General features: G+C 38.1%; 1 protein-coding gene across 4 annotated transcripts in view; it reads left to right on the top strand.

Moving 5' to 3' along the window:
• The first annotated feature begins 1,038 nt into the window (after positions 1-1,038).
• CDKL3 (cyclin dependent kinase like 3) overlaps positions 1,039-20,890 on the top strand; it is a 114,851-nt gene continuing 94,999 nt past the window's right edge. Inside the window, exons 1-3 of one of the 4 annotated variants that reach the window (XM_078067508.1) lie at positions 1,039-1,090; positions 1,711-1,893; positions 8,076-8,270. In XM_078067508.1, the coding sequence (XP_077923634.1) occupies positions 1,055-1,090; positions 1,711-1,893; positions 8,076-8,270 (414 nt within the window). In that variant the 5' untranslated portion in view covers positions 1,039-1,054. Of the gene's footprint in view, positions 1,091-1,144; positions 1,311-1,710; positions 1,894-8,075; positions 8,271-20,890 lie in introns of those variants that run through there. The other 3 variants (XM_078067510.1, XM_078067509.1, XM_078067511.1) reach the window with 3 other exon arrangements.

Genomic DNA, 20,890 nt, shown 5'->3' on the forward strand with positions numbered 1-20,890 from the left:
TGGGACCATTGCACCAAGTTGCCCATAGTTTCATGGAAACTGAAAGTGTTAATTTCCCCCACTTTCTTGCTACCTCTTTTTTCTGAAACCTTGAATTCTGTCTTTTGCTTTTATAACTGCCTTGGTGATCAAATTAGCCAAGCCTAACTCTTGATAGGTTCTGTGATGCATTCACAAATGAGATTCTCTAAATTAAATGCTAAATATTCTCATTTTTTGCCTTCCTGCTGTAGCGATTCTAGTTCTCCCCAGTATATAGCTAAAGATGAAGACATACAGGTAGGTTCACATGCAGTGAAATGCTAAAGATAAACTTCAAAAAATACCCTATTGTGTCATTTATCTAGCAATGTATAATTGTTCTGGAAACTCATTATTTACGTAAGCTGTCAGGCCAGCAGAACCCCATGTCTAGTTCTTAAGCAATTAGTTAATGGCTTTCCCCCCTTTGCTGTGCCCTTGTATGTCAGGCCATGTCGGTATGTCTACCGAGCCCTTTTAATTGTTTTCCCAAAGAGGGTGTCTTTAAAAAGGAGTACGACGAGTTCGGAAAAAAACTAAAAGTATATAGGTGTTCAAGAAATATTCTTAATTTTGAGAACCGTCTTAACCCCGTTTTAAGGATGAATGCCGACAGCTGAGATCGAACTCAGGTCTGTGGAATATTAATGTAACTAGGTAATTCAGACGACTATAATTACACAAGACTTCCTTGGAGGACTAGTTTTACAAGATGTCTCTATTTAATGATTCCAGCCATCCTTTTAGGATCCAGCACCAGCGGCGGAAGTTCTTTGGCCTGGGGGCATCTAAGACGCAGGTTAGGCAACCCTCCGCCTCTGTTGCCCCTCCCTAGAAGACATGCAGACTCTCGGTGCAGTAAAATGTGGATCCTCCTCCACCTCTGCTCATAAACCAACCTTGTGAGTTGGTCTCAACCCGTATACGGCCCACCCCAAGCCCAAGAACACTTTCACTTAGCACCCACCGGGAACTCGTTTTCACCATTCTCATTTTCTCTTCCGGGTCGGGCCGGTGCGGTGGCGTCCGGCCGATGTTCCGGTCTTGCGCAGTAGGCTCCGAGCGCGAGGTCAGCGGCACCGTTGCCATGGTAGTGGGCTGCCTGGAGCTAGCGGGGCTGGCAAGCTAAGTAGGGTCGGTGTCGAGGTGTTCCGCAGGGTCTGCGCGGAGCCGGGCCGGCGGGACTGCAAAATGGGCTGAGACTTCCGCTGCTGACCGGACGAGGTCGACTGCGGGGCAAGGGGCACAACACTGGTCCGAGACCCTAAGACGTCTGGTTTGAGGAACCGGTGGGGCTGAGGTTTTCTTGGGTCCGGGGGCCTGATCTGTGGGCGACTGCAGTATTTCGGGAACCCCATAGTTGAGGGGCGTATGATAGGAAGTGTGCGGGTGCGGACCCCACTCCTGATGGATTGGTGACATGTAGTGAGGGAATCTTAAATCTGAGTGTTCACAGGAATGACCGAGACAGCAGGAAGCTCCCTAATTTCTGGTGAGCCCTGGAGCCCCACAAGGACGCCCTACTGCCTAGTTGGCAGAGTTCCCGAGGACAAACAAGCATCTATGGAAAAGATTAATATTTTCCATGTTTACGTATTTTAAAATATGAGTTTATTGCGGAAATGCATTGTCCAGCTTGAATAAATAAAAGTACAAATGTTTAACTTTTTTTTCTTTATTTTTATGAAGAAGAATCCGGGCTTGAAAATGGAGATGTATGAAACCCTCGGAAAAGTGGGAGAGGGAAGTTATGGAACAGTCATGAAGTGTAAACATAAGGATACTGGGCAGATAGTGGCCATTAAGATATTTTATGAGAAACCAGAAAAATCTGTCAACAAAATTGCAACGAGAGAAATAAAGTTTTTAAAGGTTTGCTTCTTTTACCTTAATTGCTGTAAGTCAAAAGAGGAATTGTTATGGAATAAAAAATTATATAGGGAATCTTTTAGTTAACATATGTATTAAGACATAGAGTAGAATAAAAAAGTGTGGTACCATATCTTACTGTCTACATTTTGAAATTTTATAGTGATACAAGATATATATGCTTATATATAATGTAACAAAAGTTATGCCAAATATTATGAAATATTTATTCAGAAATAGTAAAAGACAGTATCTGCTCTAAAGAATTTTTATTGTTTAATCAGAAAGATGGGAGGGCACTTGAAAACAATACTGAATAAAAAGTGACTCATAATAAATGCCAAGTGATTAACACAAAGTCCAGTTGGGTAGAGAAATTTTCTTGGAGGAAATGGGACATGCATTTGGTCTTAAAGGATGTGCAGAATTTAGGTAGGAGGGAGAAACTATTGTATTCTAGGTTAGGGGAACAACATAAACTCAGAGATGTTCAAGCAGGACAAAGGACAGAGAGCAGAGACATTGATTGGTCTGTAGAGTTTTTGTACAAAAGTAGAAAGAGGTGAGATTAGAGAAGTAAACTGGAGTTAGGTTTTAAAGTCTTGTCTTAAAAGGACAAAATTCGATTTTGTAAGAGGTGGAAGGTTTTGAATTCAAAATAAAGCAACTATATATAATAATTTAGCACTATTTTTTAGAACAGGTTGTAAGACAGAGTAAAAACGGGGAGGTCTGTTATAAATTTAATTCAAGAATCCTGGTAAAGATCATGAGAGCCCTCGCTGGGTTGCAGCAATTTGAATTTAAAGTTGGAAAAGCAAAGTTAAAACAATATATTGCGGAAGAAGACATGAAAGAATGTAGAAGGAAACACAAAGAGGGAGACAAAAGGATTGGTGAAGTTCAGTAACTGTTCTCACTGATGGAAATATGAAAGACCCAAACGAGAAATGGTCTGGGAACTAGTTCAGTTTTAGAAATGTTGAATTTGATGTGACAAGAATACATTTAAGTAAAGCTGACTAGTATGCTTTTAGAAATGGGGCGGAAATTAGAATTTTGTGTAGGTATGACAGGTCAACCCAGGGGAAAGAACTCAGGACTGTGAAGAAAGGAGCATTAACCTTCTAGGTCCTTGGGGATTGGGTACAAAACTAGTGATTAAAAAAATATTTAAATCTACATATTTTGTTTATTAGAATTTGTCTAGATGCTATAAGGTTTATGACTTTGACAACATAGTCTAAATGTTTTATGTGAAGAAAACAGATACTCTTTCATTTTTATCTGATACAAAAGTAATATTCACCTCTTTTTTACAATTGAAGTATAATTAACATACAATGTTATATTAATTTCAGGTGTACAATGTAGTGATTTGACATTTCTCTACATTACTGAGTGCTCACCATGATAAGTGTCATTATCTGTCACCATACAATGTTATTGACCATATTCCCTGTGCTGTACTTTTCATTTCTGTGACTTTTTAGTTTTATCCCTGGAAGTTTATAACTCTTAATCCCCTTTTATCTAGCTCACCCTTTGTCCCCTCTGGCAACCACCAGTTTGTTTACTGTATTTAAGAGCCTGTTTGATTTTTTTGTTTGTTCATTTGTTTTGTGTTTTTTGGATTCCACATATAAGTGAAGTCATATGGTATTTGTCTTTCTTTGTCTGACTTATTTCACTCAGTGTAATACCTTCTAGGTCCATCCATGTCTCAAATGTTAAGATCTCATTTTTGGGGAGTGGGGCACCTGACTGGCTCAGTCAGTAGAGCATGTGACTCTTGATCTTAGGGTTGTGAGTTTGAGCCCCACATTGGGTGTAGAGATTACTTTAAAAAAAAATCTATGGTTGAGTAATATTCCATCGTATATATAATCCATATCTTCTTTATCCATTCGTCTATGGATGGATACTTTGGTTGCTTCCGTATCTTGGCTATTGTATTAACACTGCAGTAAACATAGGGGTGCATATATCTTTTTGAATTAGTGTTTTCACTCTCTTTGGGCAAATACCCAGTAATGGAATTACTGGATCATGTGGTATTGCTACATCTAATTTTTTGAGCAACCTCCATACTATTTTCCATAGCAGCTTCTTCAATTTATAGCCACCCTACCCACCCAACAGTGCACAAGGGTTTCCTTTCCTCCACATTCTTGCCAACACTTGTTATTTTCTTGTCTTTTTAATACTAGCCATTCTGATTGGTGTGAGGTGATATCTCATTTTGGTTTTGATTTGCACTTCCCTGATGATGAGTGATGTTGAGCATCTTTTATGTGTCTGTTTGCCATCTGTAGTGGAAAAATGTCTATCCAGGTCCTTTGCCCATTTTTAAATAGTATTGTTTGTCTTTTTTAGTGTCGAGTTGTGTAAGTTCTTTATATATGTTGGATATTAAACCCTTATCCTATACATCATTTTTAAGTGTCTTCTCCCATTCAGTAGGTTGCCTTTTTGTTTTGTTGATGGTTTCTTTTGCTGTGCAAAAGCTTTTTATTTTGGTATAGTCCCAATAATTTATTTTTGCTTTTATTTCCCTTGTCTGAGGACACAGATCCATAAACATGTTGCTAAGGGGGATCTCTAAGAGATAACTGCCTAATGTTTTCTTTTAGGAGTTTTATGGTTTCAGGTCTCACATTTAGGTCTTTAATCCATTTTGAGTTTATTTTTGTGTATGGTGTTAGAAAGTGGTGCAGTTTCATTTTTTTGCATCTAGCTGTCCAGTTTTGAAAAGACTGTCTTTTCGTGATTGTCTTGCCTCTTCTGTTGTCAATTAATTGACCATGTAGGTGTGTTCTGTTCTTTTGATTTGTGAGCAAGTTTTTATGCCACTTCTATTTATCTGTGTGTTCCATTGATCTCTGTGTCCTGTTCTATTGATCTGTTTGTCTATTTTTGTGTCAGTACCATACTATTTTGATACTATAGCCTTGTAGTATATCTTGAAATCTGGGATTGTGATACTTCCAGTTTTGTTCTACTTTCTCAACATTGCTTTGACTATTCGAGGTCTTTTGTGATTCTATATAAATTTTAGGATTATTTGTTCTAGTTCTGTGAAATTCTCTTCTTTGTAAGTCTATATTAGATATGATGGACAAATTTGTTTTTTAAATAAAGTAAATATGTTAAGCATATATATATGTGGATTGTTGAAGTACTCTTTCTAGACAGTGGAAAGAATAGGTAAAGTCAGTAAAGATGGTATGATTTTGTGAGATGCCAGTCCTATTCCTGATGACCTAAAACATTGTAATACTGTAAGGCAGTTGTTGTACACCATAAGTGAAAATCTGATTAGATGGAGATCTTTTCCCAGGCAGTATCTTTTGCTCTTTCTTCAACTCTGTTACATTTAAGCTGATTATTTTTTTCTACTTTATCATTTTGGTTTTTTTTTTTTCGAAGATTTTATTTATTTATTTGACAGAACGAGAGAGGGAACACAAGCAGGGAGAGTGGGAGAGGGAGAAGCAGGCTCCCTGCTGAGCAGGGAGCCCAATGCTCAATCCCAGGACCCTGGGATCATGACCTGAGCTGAAGGCAGACGCCCAACAACTGAGCCACCCAAGCACCCCTCTACTTTATCATTTTGTAAAAACAACCAATATGTGGCAAGAACACAGAGAAGAATTAGAAAATGTACTTAATTATTACAACTATTATGCAAACTGTTTTGAAACACCTTAACTATTCTCATTGGCTTATTTATTTGTTTGGGTGTTTTTGTTTGTTTTATTTTTAAGTAGGCTCCACGCTGGGCCTAAGATCAAGACCTGAGGAGAAATCAAGAGTCAGAGGCTTAACCAACCAAGCCACCCAGGCGCCCCTTGTTGGCTTATTTCTTATAGAATTTTTAGTTTGATCTTATCTAATTCAACGAGAGAGTTCTTGGATTAATTCACATTTTTAGCCTAAAAAGGTTGCCATTATGACTTCATTTGAATTAAATATTTATCTGCTAGAATTTTATTAAATAAATTACAGTTAGAGTAATTAGTGACAATATCTTTAGAAAAGTTGTCTGGTAATGAAGGAAAACAAAAGTCAACAACCTGAAGAGTGGCAATGGAACATTTCTAGGAGTTTCATGGTTAATCTGAGAAAGCACCTGATTCTTTACTCTGGTGGATCTTCCATAATGCTTATTAACTCACATTAACTCTTTGTTGCTTTAGCCTTAAGACTAGAGAGGGAACCAGTAATTTTCCTTAGTTGAAGGATTAGTAGTGTAGTGTCCAAAAGCAGTCAGTTGTTTGTGCTGCCGCTAGCATGGTGTCACTGCAGCCCTCTGGCATCTTGCCAACCAGGGAAATTGGGAGCAAAAATAGGAGAGGAATCTGGCATTATATTCTGGCATGTTTTTCTTTTAGTCATATTTTAAGGGCTTTGGTCTATGTGATAGTACGGATAAGTAGAAAAATTGATAATTGTGCTGTTAGAATAAAGACAAATATTTTTCATAAAAGTTTAATTTTCTAATGAATCTAACATTGAAAATATGCCTCTCAGTTTGTAGCCAAAGGAATAAATGCTTTTAGTAATTTGAAAATGTTAAATATTTGAGACTTGGTGATAATTAAGTTAGTGTGTTAAAAAATAAAGTAAGCAGCATAAAATATTGAACCTCATTTGTTTTCTAAGCTGATAGATGCCATTTTTGACCTTTTGAAGTTATCTTACCATTGATTGTTACTAGTTTAAAAAGGTATTTTGTTACTTAGTAGAATATTATAGAGAGTGAACAAAAAGGTATCCACAAATAATTGTATATTTTTGTGAAGTTCCTATGACCATAAATTGTTATCTCACATATCTGTAAAGTTTCTACGTATTTTGATACTCTTTTGTTCCAGTGTAATTAATTAATTTATATTGTCCACCTGGAACTTATGTTTCACTTTCGAGAGTTGAGGATCAAACTAAGCAAATAATTTATTTGAATTCAGATCATGTACTGAGTGGCATTGAAATCCACGCTCATTTGAAAAGAACATTTTAAATTTCAGATGTTAGACTTTTTTTTTTTTTAAGATTTTATTTATTTATTTGACACAGAGAGAGAGATAGCGAGAGCAGGAACACAAGCAGTGGGAGTGGGAGAGGGAGAAGCAGGCTTCCAGCTGAGCAGGGAGCCCAATGCGGGGCTCGATCCCAGGACCCTGGGATCATGACCTGAGCCGAAGGCAGATGCCTAATGACTGAGCCACCCAGGCACCCCTCAGATGTTAGACTTAATTATAAACCACATTAAAGGATAGAAAGATATGTCTTAGGGGCACCTGGATGATGCAGTAGGTTAAGTGTCTGACTCTTGGTTTCAGCTCATGATCCTCAGGGTTGTGAGATCGACCTCCACATCTGCTGAGCACGGAGCCTTCTTGAGATTTTCTCTCTCCGTGTCCCTCTGCCCCTCCCATTTGTACACACTCTCTCAAATAAAGAAATCTTAAAAAAAAAAAGATACGTCTTAGCATACCAAGTTGGATTATAGTACATTAACTCTAAATTATTTTAATAAACTATCAAATGTCAACTTGAAGTAAGGCAGTATATTATCTCTCCTTGTTCTGTATGTATTAATTATGAAATAGTTTAGCATTTTCTTAAGTTTATTTTTTTTAGTAATCTCTATACCCAACGTGGGGCTCAAACTTATGACCACAAGATCAAGAGTTGCATGCTCTTCTGACTGAGCCAGCCAGGAGCCCCTAGTTTAGCATTTTTTAAAAATAGGAATGTAAACAAATAAGTTGAAAAATTTGTCTTGAAATGCATGGAGTAAAATGGGCTGAGAATAGGGGCACCTGGGTGGCTCATTTGGCTAAGCGTTTGCCTTAGGCTCAGATCATGATCCCAGGGTCCTGGGATTGAGCCCCAAGTTGGGCCCCCTGCTCAGCAGGGAGTCTGCTTCTCCCTCTCCTCCCTGCTCATGCTCTCTAGATCTCTCTCTCTCTCAAATAAATACATAAAATCTTAAAAAAAGAATAGGCTGAGAATATTTCTGCCTTTAAAAATTATATGGTGTTATATATAAAGATATAACAGGTGTTATATAAATTAGGTGTTATATATACTTATAGGTGTTATATACAAATTTGGTGTTATATATAAATTATTGTGCATGAAATAATGTATTATAAATCTGTTTCTTTTGTCAATAGCAATTTCGTCATGAAAACCTGGTCAATCTGATTGAAGTTTTTAGGCAGAAAAAGAAAATTCATTTGGTGTTTGAATTTATTGACCACACAGTATTAGATGAGTTACAACATTATTGTCACGGACTAGAGACTAAACGACTTAGAAAATACCTCTTCCAGATCCTTCGAGCAATTGAGTATCTTCACAATAATAACGTAAGTGCTTCGGAGTAAGCCAAATTATAGGATGTATATGAATCTTAAGTGCTCTTTAATGAAGGTTTTAAAAGTATTTTCCTGTACAATAGTAATTGATTTCCTGAAGCTCGGGTCACTACCTTACACTTTAGTTGCAGAATTGCAAAACATGTTAAGTACACAGTAATAAAGCTGTAACTATAACAACAGGGCAGAACAAGTATGGGATGCTAAAGGAAGTATCAGTAATTGGTAAGGAGGAACCAGCAGTTAATTGGGACCTTTTATTGGGGAAGGTACATCAAAGTGTTGCCAGGCAGGCTCAAATGTAGGAAGGTTTGTAGGTAGGAACTGGAAACTAGGACATGGGAATGGGAAATGAATTTGGGTGCTTTTAGGGAAAGAAAGCAGAAATGAAGTTGCTAAGAGGTACATAGTCTTGCTTAACATGAAAAAATCAAGACAGGAAAGATCAACTTCTGATTTTTAGTGTTGCCTTTAACACTGCCTAGTAAGTGTTTAGCTCAACAAGTTTTTATGGAGATATTTCGTTCCCAAATTCAACTGTACTTTCTGGGAAGTTAGATATACAGGAAATAACAGGAAGAGCCTCAAAAAATGTATTAATAAATGATATAGGCATAATATCTTATATCCTAAGCTTTTTTGGATATCTTAATTTCTAATTTTCTGTCCTGCTAATAGTGCATCTCATTTTGTGGTTTTGAAAAATGTGGTTGTGATAGCAACTGGAATTCAGATTGTCATTTCCTTGCCAGCTGGATCCATGGGGGAGGCCGTATAATGTAATAGTTGAGAGCACAGTCTGTAGAATCAGACTCTCCTAGATTTTCACCCACCAGCTTTTCTCTGGGTAACAACACACCTGTGCAGTTCACAGCTCACTGCAGTAGTCTGCAGTGACAGGTGGCAGTCCCATTATGCTCTGATCCCAGGAAAGTTGCCTAATCTCTCTGAGCCTCACTGTCCTCTTCGGTAAAAGGATATAGTACCTCACAGCTTTTTTGTAAAGGTCAAATTAGGTAGTAGGTATAAAGTGTTTAGCATTGTGTCAAGCATATTTTAAGTACTTAATAAGTAGTGCTGGTAGGGAGTCAGGAATAGTTGTGTTATCTGCATCCCTGTCATGCCTTATCTATTTGAAAGTGTTTCTTGAATCAAGGGAGACACCAGTATGGGCTATACTCGGAGGAGAGGACTTCAAAGAGGAAGTAAAATTAAAGTAAGTAGAATTTGGAATTGTAGCTAAGATTTCACTGGAATAGAAGAGGAAATAGATTCAGATGGGATACCACTGTGAGAACAGTGGCAGGCCTGAGCAGGGGACTTCAGAGAGTGGTAGTGAGTGAGCTTTACAGAGACTAGGTAAAGGATGAGAAGATTGCATGGGTTCCCTGAGGAGAGGTTTCCAGAGTCTTGAAATCCATCCTGACGAGTTTGGACTTTTTCCTCAGGATACTGGGAAACCACGGAAGGGTTTTGAACCTGGCTGTAACCGGATTAAAACAAAACCTAAGTTTATTTTGGCAAGTATAGAGGAAAAGTATGGGTAGAAGCAGATCAGGAGAGAGGCTTTTGTGACAGTCCAGATATGAAGTGGTAAGGGCTTGAAATAGGGAGAGGAAGGATGGCAAAGGCAGAGGATGGAAAGACTCAAAGGGGAAATGATAGGATATGGGGACTAAGTAGATATGAAAGGGATGTGAATAAAGTGAGAAATCAAAGATAATTACAAAATTTTTAATTGAGTGCAGGAAAATTATGGTGCCATTGGCAGTAACCTGTTTTACAAGGGGGAATTGCTTTTAGAAACATTGATATATTTTAATGGACAGTGAGAATTTCTCAGTCAGAATAGTGGTTGACCTATTATTTAACATGGCCTTTCTAGGAAGTTGTCAGAACTGGGTATACAGATTTGGGAATCTTCCTCTTAGAGACTATGGTTGAAGAAGTTAAGGATGGATTATTCTCCAAGGGACAAAAAGAAAAGTAAAAGGTAGTCCTCAGCACCACGTATAGAGGAATATCCATGGAATTGTGGGGGCAGCAGAGAAAAAGGCCTAGACAGAAGCACCTAAATTCTTTATTCTCTTGGTCTCACCAAGGACCTAAAGTAGAATTAACCCTGTCACTCACCTCACAGAATATTGTGAAGTTAGTTACTCCTGAGAATTAAGGCAGCCATGAATGAAGTGGCTCATTAGAATATTATGCCTATTATCTGGGTATCTGGGTTCTGGCCTTGATGATTTAAGGTTATCTTCATGTAGACAAAAACCAAGAAAAGAAAACTTTATTTTCCTAATATCTCCAAATTTCAGATGAATATTTTTATGTGACTGAAATGTCTGAGATAGTGTCTATCATGATACCCCATGTTACTTTTCATAAGAATTTATGAAGTCAGATACAGTTCAGTACCCAAAAAAGTTTTTTATTTCCAGAAATATGTTTACCTTCTTCTATTTAATAATGAAAATACGTTTTCTTTCCTATATTGGCTTCTAGGCAGCTCAAATAAAAATTTACTATTCAGTTACAGTAACTAATTAATTATAGGAATTTGGTTTATCTTTTTCACTCTGGTTGTTTTTTAAAATTTAAAATTTTCATCTGGTTAGTATTATAAGCCTCTTAGACCTGAAACAAATGTAACATTGTGTGTCAACCATACTTCAATAAAAAAATTTTAAAATATATTATAAAATGTCCAAACTGTGTAGCATAAGATTATGTGCTGTTTGTGCTGATGTGCACTCCTGATCTCCCACTATCAAACACACAAGTGAGAGTTGACTGTGTCTGGCTTTCACAAGTGGTATGTCATATAATTTCAGCTCATTGTTTTAGAGCAAATCGGTCTGACAGATTAAAACTGTGTACACAGGGCACCTGGGTGGCTCAGTCAGTTAAGTATCTGCCTTCGGCTCAGGTCATGATCCCAGGGTCCTGGGATTGAGTCCTGCATCAGGCTCCCTGCTCAGTGGGGAGTCTGCTTCTCCCTCTCCCTCTGCCCCTCCCCCCCTGCTTGTGCTCTCCCTCTCTCTCATCCTCTCTCTCTCTCTCAAATAAATTAAAAAAATTCTTTAATAAAAAAAGCTGTATAAACAATAAATATTACCATGCTTTTATTTCATATAATTATTTTTAAAAACTCAAAGTTTTAGAATTCATGTGATAATTCAAACTGCTTATTGTTTACTTACAGAGAAAATACCATACTGTACAAAAGTTGTAAACTTCATACAAATTGAAATAGTTCTTCAAAAATAGTCCAAGTCCTATAAGCTTGTGAAGCAATATTAAGTGCTATGTAAAGAGTTTGTTAATTCTAAATGAATAAAGTTTTGTGAATCCTGGAAAAAACTATTCTAAACCTCTTTGAAACCATTTTGGAAGCAAAGTGTAAATACAAATATGTGGCCACTTATGGGGAAGAAATGGTTATTCATTCCCTCATTCATTTATCCAATAAATAGTCATTGAGCATCTTCCAGTAGCAATCATTGATTGTAGTAAAAGCTGAGGATGCAGCCTTGAGTAAAAGACTTGGTTCCTGTCCTCATGGAGCTTCTTAAATTTTATTAAATTTTCAGTAACCTTTATGAATTATGAATTATTCTAATACCTAAACACTGTTGATATTTCTTAGCCCCATCCCACCACCTACTCCACAAAGCCCTTTTTCCCTAAGTTTAGGCCACTTTTGCATAGGGTTTTATTTATTTTTATTTTTATTTTTTAAAAGATTTTATTAGAGAGAGAGAGAGAGACAAAGAGAAATGAGTGGTGGGGTGGAGCAGAGGGACTGAGAGAGAAGCAGACTTCCTGCTGAGCAGGAAGCCTGACATGGGGCCCAATCTCAGGACCTGGAGATCATGACCTGAGCCGAAGGCAGATGCTTAACCAACTGAGCCACCCAGGTGCCCCTTGCATAGTTTTTTTAAACTCTGCTTTGAATTTTAAACTCATAGTCTTCCAAACAAGGAATTGTTATTATTTGGATAATGTTATTGTTAACATTTTAGTATGATTTAATATGTTTTGGGGTGACTTGGTGGCTCAATTAAGCATCCCACTCTTGGTTTCTGCTCAGGTCATGATCTTAGGGTCATGAGATTGAGCCCCACATTGGGCTCTGCACTCAGCACAGAGTCTGCTTGAGAGTCTCTCTCCCTCTCACCCTGCCCCTCCTCTACCCCCCAACTCACTCACATGCCCTCTCTCAAATAAATAAATAAATCTTAAAAAAATATATACGTTTTGGGATGCCTGGGTGGCTCAGTCGGTTAAGCATCTGCCTTTGGCTCAGGTAATGATCCCAGGGTCCTGGGATTGAGTCCCACATCAGGCTCCTTACTCAGCGGGAAGCCTGCTTCTCCCTCTGCCTGCCTCTCCCTCTGCTTGTGCTCTCTCTCTCTGACAAATAAATAAATAAAATCTTTTTAAAAAATATGTTTTAATATATTAATGTTTTGCTATATGTGCTTCATCTATTTTGTTTTCTGAGGTATTTTAAATTATAGGTACCCTGATGTTTTATCCCTAAATAGGTCACTATGTATCTCTTTATAAAAGCATATTTTCCATTGGACAGCCACATGCTGAAGATTGAAACTGGACCATTTTCTTACACCATACACAAAAATAAACAAAATGGATGAAAGACCTAAATGTGAGACAGGAATCCATCAAAATCCTAGAGGAGAACACGGGCAGCAACCTCTTTGACCTCAGCTGCAGCAACTTCTCACTAGACACTTCTCCAAAGGCGGGGGAAACAAAGGCAAAAATGGGCTATTGGGACTTCATCAAGATAAAAAGCTTTTGCGCAGCAAAGGAAACAGTTGACAAAACCAAAAGACTACCCACAGAACCGGAGAAGATTTTTGCAAATGCCTTGTCAGATAAAGGGCTAGTATCCAAAATCTATAAAGAACTTACCAAACTCAACACCCAAAGAACAAATAATCCAATCAAGCAATGGGCAGATGACATGAACAGACTATCTCCAAAGAAGACATACAAATGGCCAACAGACACATGAAAATATGCTCAACATCACTCTGCATCAGGGAAATAGAAATCAAAACCGCAATGAGATACACCTCACACCAGTCAGAATGGCTAAAATTAACAAGTCAGGAAACAAGTGTTGGCAAGGATGCAGAGAAGGGGGAACCCTCTTACACTGTTGGTGGAAATGCAAGCTGGTACAGCCACTCTGAAAAACAGTATGGAGGCTCCTCAAGAAGTTAAAAATAGAGCTACACTATGACCCAGCAATTGCACTACTAGGTATTTACCCCAAAGATACAAATGTAGTGATCTGAATGGGCACCTACACCCCAATGTTTATAGCAGCAATGTCCACAATAGCCAAACTATGGAAAAAGACCAGTCGTCCATTGACAGATAAATGAATAAAGAAGATGTGGTATATGTATACAATGGAATATTATCCATCAAAAAATTGAAATCTTGTCATTTGCAACAAAGTGGATGGAACTAGAAGGTATTATGCTAAGCGAAATAAGTCAATCAGAGAAAGACAATTGTATGATTTCACTCATATGTGGAATTTAAGAAACAAAACAAGAGGAGCATAGGTAAAAGGAGGGAAAAATAAAACAAGATGAAATCAGAATGGAGAAGAGGGAGACAAACCATAAGAGACTCTTAACCATAGGAAACAAACTGAGGGTTGCTGGAGGGGAAAGGGGTGCGAGGATGGGGTAATCGGGTGATGGGCATTAAGGAGGGCACGTGATGTAATGAGCACTGGGTGTGAATCACTGAACTCTATCTCTGAAACTAATAATACACTGTATGTTAATTAATTGAATTTAAATTAAAAAAACCCCCAAAACATTCTCCTATGTAACTTCAGAATTATGATTATATTTGCACAATAAACAATAATTTCTTAATGTCATGTAATACTAAACTTAAGATGTACCCAGTTGTTCCTAAAATGTCTTTTACAAATGATTTATTAAGGTCAGGATCCAACCCAATCCAATCCAAGGACTGCATTTTCCATTTGGTTTTTAGGGCATAAAGGGAATTCCCAGTTTTTTGGTCTATCTCAAACATCCTTATTCAGCCTCTTTCTAGAAGCTACTGGCTTATTTTTTCATATACACATTAACATTTAATTGTATAACTTTCCAACTGGAAAGTTTATCAAATTGAGATTCTAGGTGATTTAGAACCAAGTTCTCTGAGGCTGTTAGATGATATGGAAATTTGAGTTCTCCCCTCTAATGAGTGTTTACATTCAAGCATATAGGGCTACATAAGCAGAGGTATTATAAATCAGATTAAAAAAATTTTTTTAAAGATTTTATTAGAGAGAGAATGAGAGAGCACAAGAGGGAGAGGTAGAAGCAGTCTCCCCGCTGAGCAGGGATCCCCCCAACCTGGGGCTCGATCCCAGGACCCTGGGATCATGAGCTGAGACGAAGGCAGATGCTTAACTGACTAAACCACCCAGGCGCCCTGATTAAAAAATTTTTTAAAATATTTTTAATTTTTAAAAATTTATTTAAATTCCAGTTAACATACAGTGTAATACTGTTTTCAGGTGATAAATCAGATTTCAACATGGCGTTTTATGTAGTTCTGGAGCATTTACTACAAAGTAAAGGAGAAACCAACTCTTTGAATCCTAGGTCTAATAGTTCACACTGTATACAAAAATTAACTCAAAATGGATGAAAGACCTTAATATAAGTGCTGAAACTATAAAACTCTTAGAAGAAAATGTAGATGAAGATCTGTGTGACCATTTATTAGGCAATTTTTTTAATGGAGTTTATTAAGTAATCTCTACACCCAAGGTGGGGCTTGAACCTACAATCCTGAGATCAAGAGATGCACGCTCCTCTGACTGAGTCAGCCAGGCATCCCTAGGCAATAATTCTTTAGATATAACGTCAAAAGCAAAAGTAATCAAAGAAAAAAGTAGACAAATTGGACTTCATCAAAATTAAAAACTTTTGTGCACCAAAGGACACTATCAAGACAGTAAAAAGTTCAAAGAATGGGAGAAAATATTTGCAAATCATATATCTGATAAGTATCCAGGATATGTAAAATACAACTCAAGAGTAAAAAGACAACCCAATTTAAATATGGGCAAAGGATTTGAATAGACATTTCTCCAAATAAGATATATAAATGGCTGATAGCACATGAAATGATGCTCAGTATCATTAGTCATTATGAAAATACAAATCAAAATTACAATGAGAAATCACTTCACACCCACCAGGCTGGCTGTAATTTAAAAAGCAGACAATGACGAATATTGGCGAGGAAGTAGAGAAATTGGAACGTTCATACACTGCTGGTGGTAATGTAAAATGGTGCAGATGGTATGGAAAACAGTTTGGCAGTTCCTCAGAAAGTTAAATATAGAATTACCATATGACCTAGCAATTCTAGTCCTAGGTATCTACACAAGAGAATCGAAAATGTGTTCACATGAAAACTTGCACAAGAATATTCACAGCAGCATTATTCATAATTGCCAAAAAGTGGAAACAAAAATATATCAGTCTGATGAATGGATAAACAAATGAGGTATATACATACAATGAAATGTATTCAGCCATAAAAAAGAATGAAGTACTGATACATGCTACACCATGAATGACCTTGAAAACATCATGTTAAATGAAGAAATCCACATGTAAAAGACCACACAGTATAAATTCCATTAAAATGAAAACTTCAGGGCTGGCAAATTCATATTTGTATATCTTCCCCGAAGAAATGTCTATTCAAGTCCTTTGCTCATTTTTAAACTGGGTTACTTGTCTTTTTATTGTTGAGTTGTACTTTATATATTTTGAGTTATTAGATGCTTATCAGATATAAAATTTGCAAATATTTTTCTCCTGTGGGTTGCCCTTTTTGCTTTCTTGATCGTGTTCTTTTGTATTTAGTTCTTTTTATTTTTATTTATTTATTTTTAAAGATTTTATTTATTTGTCAGAGAGAGAGAGAGCATGAGCAGGGGGAGCAGCAGGTAGAAGGAGAGGGAGAAGTAGGCTCCCCGCTGAGCAAGGAGCCTGATGCCGGACTTGATCCTAGATCCCTGGGATCATGACCTGAGCTGAAGGCAGAAGCTTAACTGACTGAACCACCCAGGCATCCCTATTTATTTCTTTTTAGTAATTTCTTTCTCTTTAAGGATATTCTTTAATTTTTTTAAAAGTTTTTATTTATTTTAGAAAGAGAGTGAGAGCACGAGTCGGGGAAGGGGTAGAGGGAAAGGGAGAGACAGAATCTCCAGCAGACTCCCTGCTGAGTGCAGAGCCCCATGTGGGGCTCAATCCCAAGACCCTGAGATCATGACCTGAGCTGAAACCAAGAGTCAGACACTTAACTGACTGAGCCACCCAGGCACCCCTGGATATTCCTTATTTGATGAGACATTGTGTTCATAATTTTCTTTAGTTCTTTAGACATTATTTCCTTTAGCTTGGAACATTTCTTTAAAGTTTTACTTATTTATTTTTTCAGTAATCTCTACACCCAGTGTGGGGCTTGAACTCACAACCCCGAGATCAAGAGTCACGCACACTGACTGAGCCAGCCAGGCACCCCTAACTTAGAACATATTTAAAATAGTTGATTACTGTCTTCAGCAAATTCAATATCTGAGCTTCTTCAGGGAAGATTTCTTTTTCTTTCTTTCTTTCTTTCTTTCTTTCTTTCTTTCTTTCTTTCTTTCTTTCTTTCTTTCTTTTTCTTTCTTTCTTTCTTTCTTTCTTTCCTTCTTTCTTTCTTTCTTTCTTTTTTAAGATTTATTTATTTTATTATTTTTTTTTTTTAAAGATTTTATTTATTCATTTGAGACACAGAGATACAGAGAGAGAGAGAGCATGAGCAGGGAGAGAGGCAGAGGGAGAGGGAGAAGCAGGCTCCCCGCTGAGCCAGGAGCCGGATGCGGGGCTCGATCCCAGGACCCTGGGATCATGACCTGAGCCGAAACCAAGAGTCTGATGCTCAACTGACCCATCCTGGCACCCCAGGGAAGATTTCTTATGGACTGCTTTTCTTTCCATATATGGGCCATACTTGTTTCTTTGCATACCTTTTTGAGGGGGAAATTTTTTGGAAATTTATAATTTTTTGTTGAAAACTGGAATTTAAAATAATATATTGTGGAAACTCTGGACATTGGAGTTTGCCATTACTCCGAGTTTATTGTTGTGACTGTTTAGGTACTTTACTGAACTAATTCTGCAAAGTGTGTATTCTTCCTCATGTGTGACCACTGAAATCTCTGCTCATTTGGCTTAGTGGTGAGCTAATGATCAGGCAGAGATTTCCATAAATGCCTGAAACCAAGAAATCTCTCAGCCTTTTATATTGAGGGGCTCTTCCAGTGTGTTGGGACCTGTCTTCAATGTTCAGGCAGGCAGTTTGCAACTCTCACTTAGCCTTACCTTCTTGCTTGCTCAGAGCCTCAAATTCATCCACAGGTAAGAGCTTTCGTACCATCTCCAGTCTTTCCTGAGCATGTGCACAGCTGTGTATGTGGCTTTTGGATTCTCAGGAATGTGTTGAAGCTTTTCTTTCTTTCTTTTTTTCTCTTTCTTTCCTCCCTCCCTCCCTCCTTTCTTTCTTTCTTTCTTTCTTTCTTTCTTTCTTTCTTTCTTTCTTTCTTTCTTTCTTTCTTTCTTTTTTTTCTTTCTTTCTTTCTTATTTATTTATTTATTTGACATGGTGGGGGAGCAGGTGGAGAGAGCAAGCACAAGCAGGGGGAGCCGCAGAGGGAGAGAGAGAAGGCTCCCTGCGAGCAGGGAGCCTAATGCGCGTGGGGCTCCATTCCAGGACCCTGGGATCATGACCTGAGCTGAAGGCAGATGCTTTAATGACTGAGCCACCCAGGTGCCCATGTTGAAGCCTTTCAAACCCTTTATGGACATCTTATTCCCAATCTATCTTTTTAAGTATTTTGGTCAACTTGTTGTTTGTCCTAATTGTTATAGTTATCTCAGGTGGCTATAATGTTATAAAGTGGGTGTTAATTATTTCTGACCAAGGTCCCAGGAGAAAGGCTGTTTGCAATAGCAAGCTCTGCCTTAGGTCAAATAAAGGCAAGGCTTCTAGTGGGATTTTCCAGTGACTTGTCAGGCAAGTCAAATAATGATAGCTGGGAATAGGGCTTTGGAGGAGATATAACCCATTCTACTTTCTCTGGTGGCTGCTAGGCTACTGGTTTTCACTATGATTTGGGGGACTGTTGGTTTACAAAGCTCCCAGAAGCTAGGGAGAGGGAGGTAAAATAAGGCAAGTTAAGGATACTATATGGGGTGTGTGTGTGTGTGTGTGTGCATGGGTGCCTCAGTCAGTTAAGCATCCAGGTCTTGGTTTTGGCTTAGATCATGATCTCATGGGTCTGGAGATCAAGGTGCCCCACCCTCACCCCCATGGGGCTTGGAGCTCAGTGGGGAGTCTGCTTGAAGATTCTCTCCCTCTGCCTCTCCACCCACTCATGCACTCTTGCACACACACTCTCTCTCAAATAAATAATAAGTCTTTAAAAAAAAGAATACTATATGGGTAGGAGTGACTGGCTGGCTCCATCAATAGAACATGTGACTCTTGATCTTAGGGTTCATGAGTTCAAGCTGCATGTTGGGTGTAGAGCTTACATTAAAAAAAATACCATATGGGTCATATGATTTATGTTTTAACTCTTTAAAGAACTGCTAAATTGTTTTCCAAAGTGGCTGTATTATTTTACATCCCCACTAACAATGCATTCCAGTTTTCCACTTCCTCCTCAATATTTGTTTATTGTCATTTTGGTTGTTGCAATTCTAGTGGGTGTGAAATGGTACCTTTTTTTTTTCCCTGAGAACTAGAACTGTCTTTATTTACAGATGATATGATCATCTATGTAGAAAATCCTATGGAATCTGCAACAAAATTAATAGAACTAATTTCTAAGTTTATCAAGGTTGTGGGATTTAAGATCTATATATCAAAATTAATTGCATATATCAAAATTAATTATAATTTTATATACTGGCAATCAACAATCAGAAATTGAAAATAGGGGCGCTGGGTGGTTCAGTTGGTTAAGCATCTGCCTTCAGCTCAGGTCATGATCCTGGGGTCCTGGGATCAAGCCCCACGTCAGGCTCCCTGCTCAGCGGGGAGCCTGTTTCTCCCTCTCCCTCTGCCCCTCACCATGCTCATGCTCTCTCTCTCCCTCTCTCTCTGTCAAATAAATAAATCTCTTTTTTTTTTTTTTAAGAATTTAGTTATTTGCGAGAGAGAGAATGAGAGACAGAGAGCATGAGAAGGAGGAGGGTCAGAGGGAGAAGCAGACTCCCCGCTGAGCAGGGAGCCCGACGCGGGACTCGATCCTGGGACTCCAGGATCATGACCTGAGCCGAAGGCAGTCGCTTAACCAACTGAGCCACCCAGGCACCCAATAAATAAAATCTTAAAAGAAAAATTGAAATTAAAAATACCATTAAACAGGGGCACCTGACTGGCTCAGTCAGTAGAGCATGTGACTCTTGATCTCAGGGTTCTGAGTGCAAGCCCCAGGTTGACTGAAAAGATTACTTAAAAATAAAATCTTTCTTTCTTTCTTTTTTTTAAAAAAAGATCTTATTTATTTATTTATTTGAGAGAAAGAGAGGGAGAAAGTGAGCATGAGCGGGGTGAGAGGCAGGCTCTCCGCTGAGCAGAGAGCCCAATGTTGGGCTTGATCCCTGGACTCTGGGATTATGACCTGAGCTGAAGGCAGATGCTTAACCAAATGAGCCACCCAGGTGCTCCTTTTCTTTCTTTCTTTCTTTCTTTTTTTTTTTTTTAACATTTATTTATTTATTTTAGAGAGAGAGAGAGCATGCACATGGGGAGGGGAGGAGCAAAGGAGGAGGGAGGGAGAAAGCTTGATCCCATGACCCTGAGATCACGACCTAAGCCAAAACCAAGAGTGGACACTTAACCAACTGAGTCACCCATGCGCCCCAAAAATAAAATCTTAAAAAAAAAATTAAACAGCTTTATTTTTATTTTTTTAAGATTTTATTTATTTATTCATGAGAGAGAGAGAGGCAGAGGCAAGAGAGAAGCAGGCTCCCTGCGGAGCCCGATGTGGGACTCGATCCCAGGACCCCGGGACCTGAGCCAAAGGCAGATGCTTAACCAACTGAGCCACCCAGGCACCCTAAACAGCTTTAAATATAAGAAATATTTAGGGAGAATCTGACAAAAGATGTGTAAGACCTATAAACCAAAAACTACTAAACATTGAGAGAAATTAAAGACATAAACAAATGGAAAGAAATACTGTTATTTATGGAGGTCAAAGTGTGATAGTGGAAGACGAAGGAGGATGTAGTCAAACATAGAGTTTTACAAAGTTGGGATTTAGAAAGGGCTTTTTTCTCAAGGATAACAAAATTCCACATATAGTCATGGTGTTAGTTATGGAAAAGAATGAAAATATTAGGGTATCAGCTGGGTGGAGCTTTCTGCCTTGTGTTTAAAGGACTGAGAAGGAGAACAATGGATGTGTGGTGGGCAGAATTTGTGAAGTGGTATCTTGATGTGCTTTTTTCTATGTCAGTGTT

This window comes from Halichoerus grypus, chromosome 2, assembly GCF_964656455.1.
Source record: "Halichoerus grypus chromosome 2, mHalGry1.hap1.1, whole genome shotgun sequence".
In the NCBI taxonomy this organism is placed as follows: Eukaryota; Metazoa; Chordata; class Mammalia; order Carnivora; family Phocidae; genus Halichoerus; species Halichoerus grypus.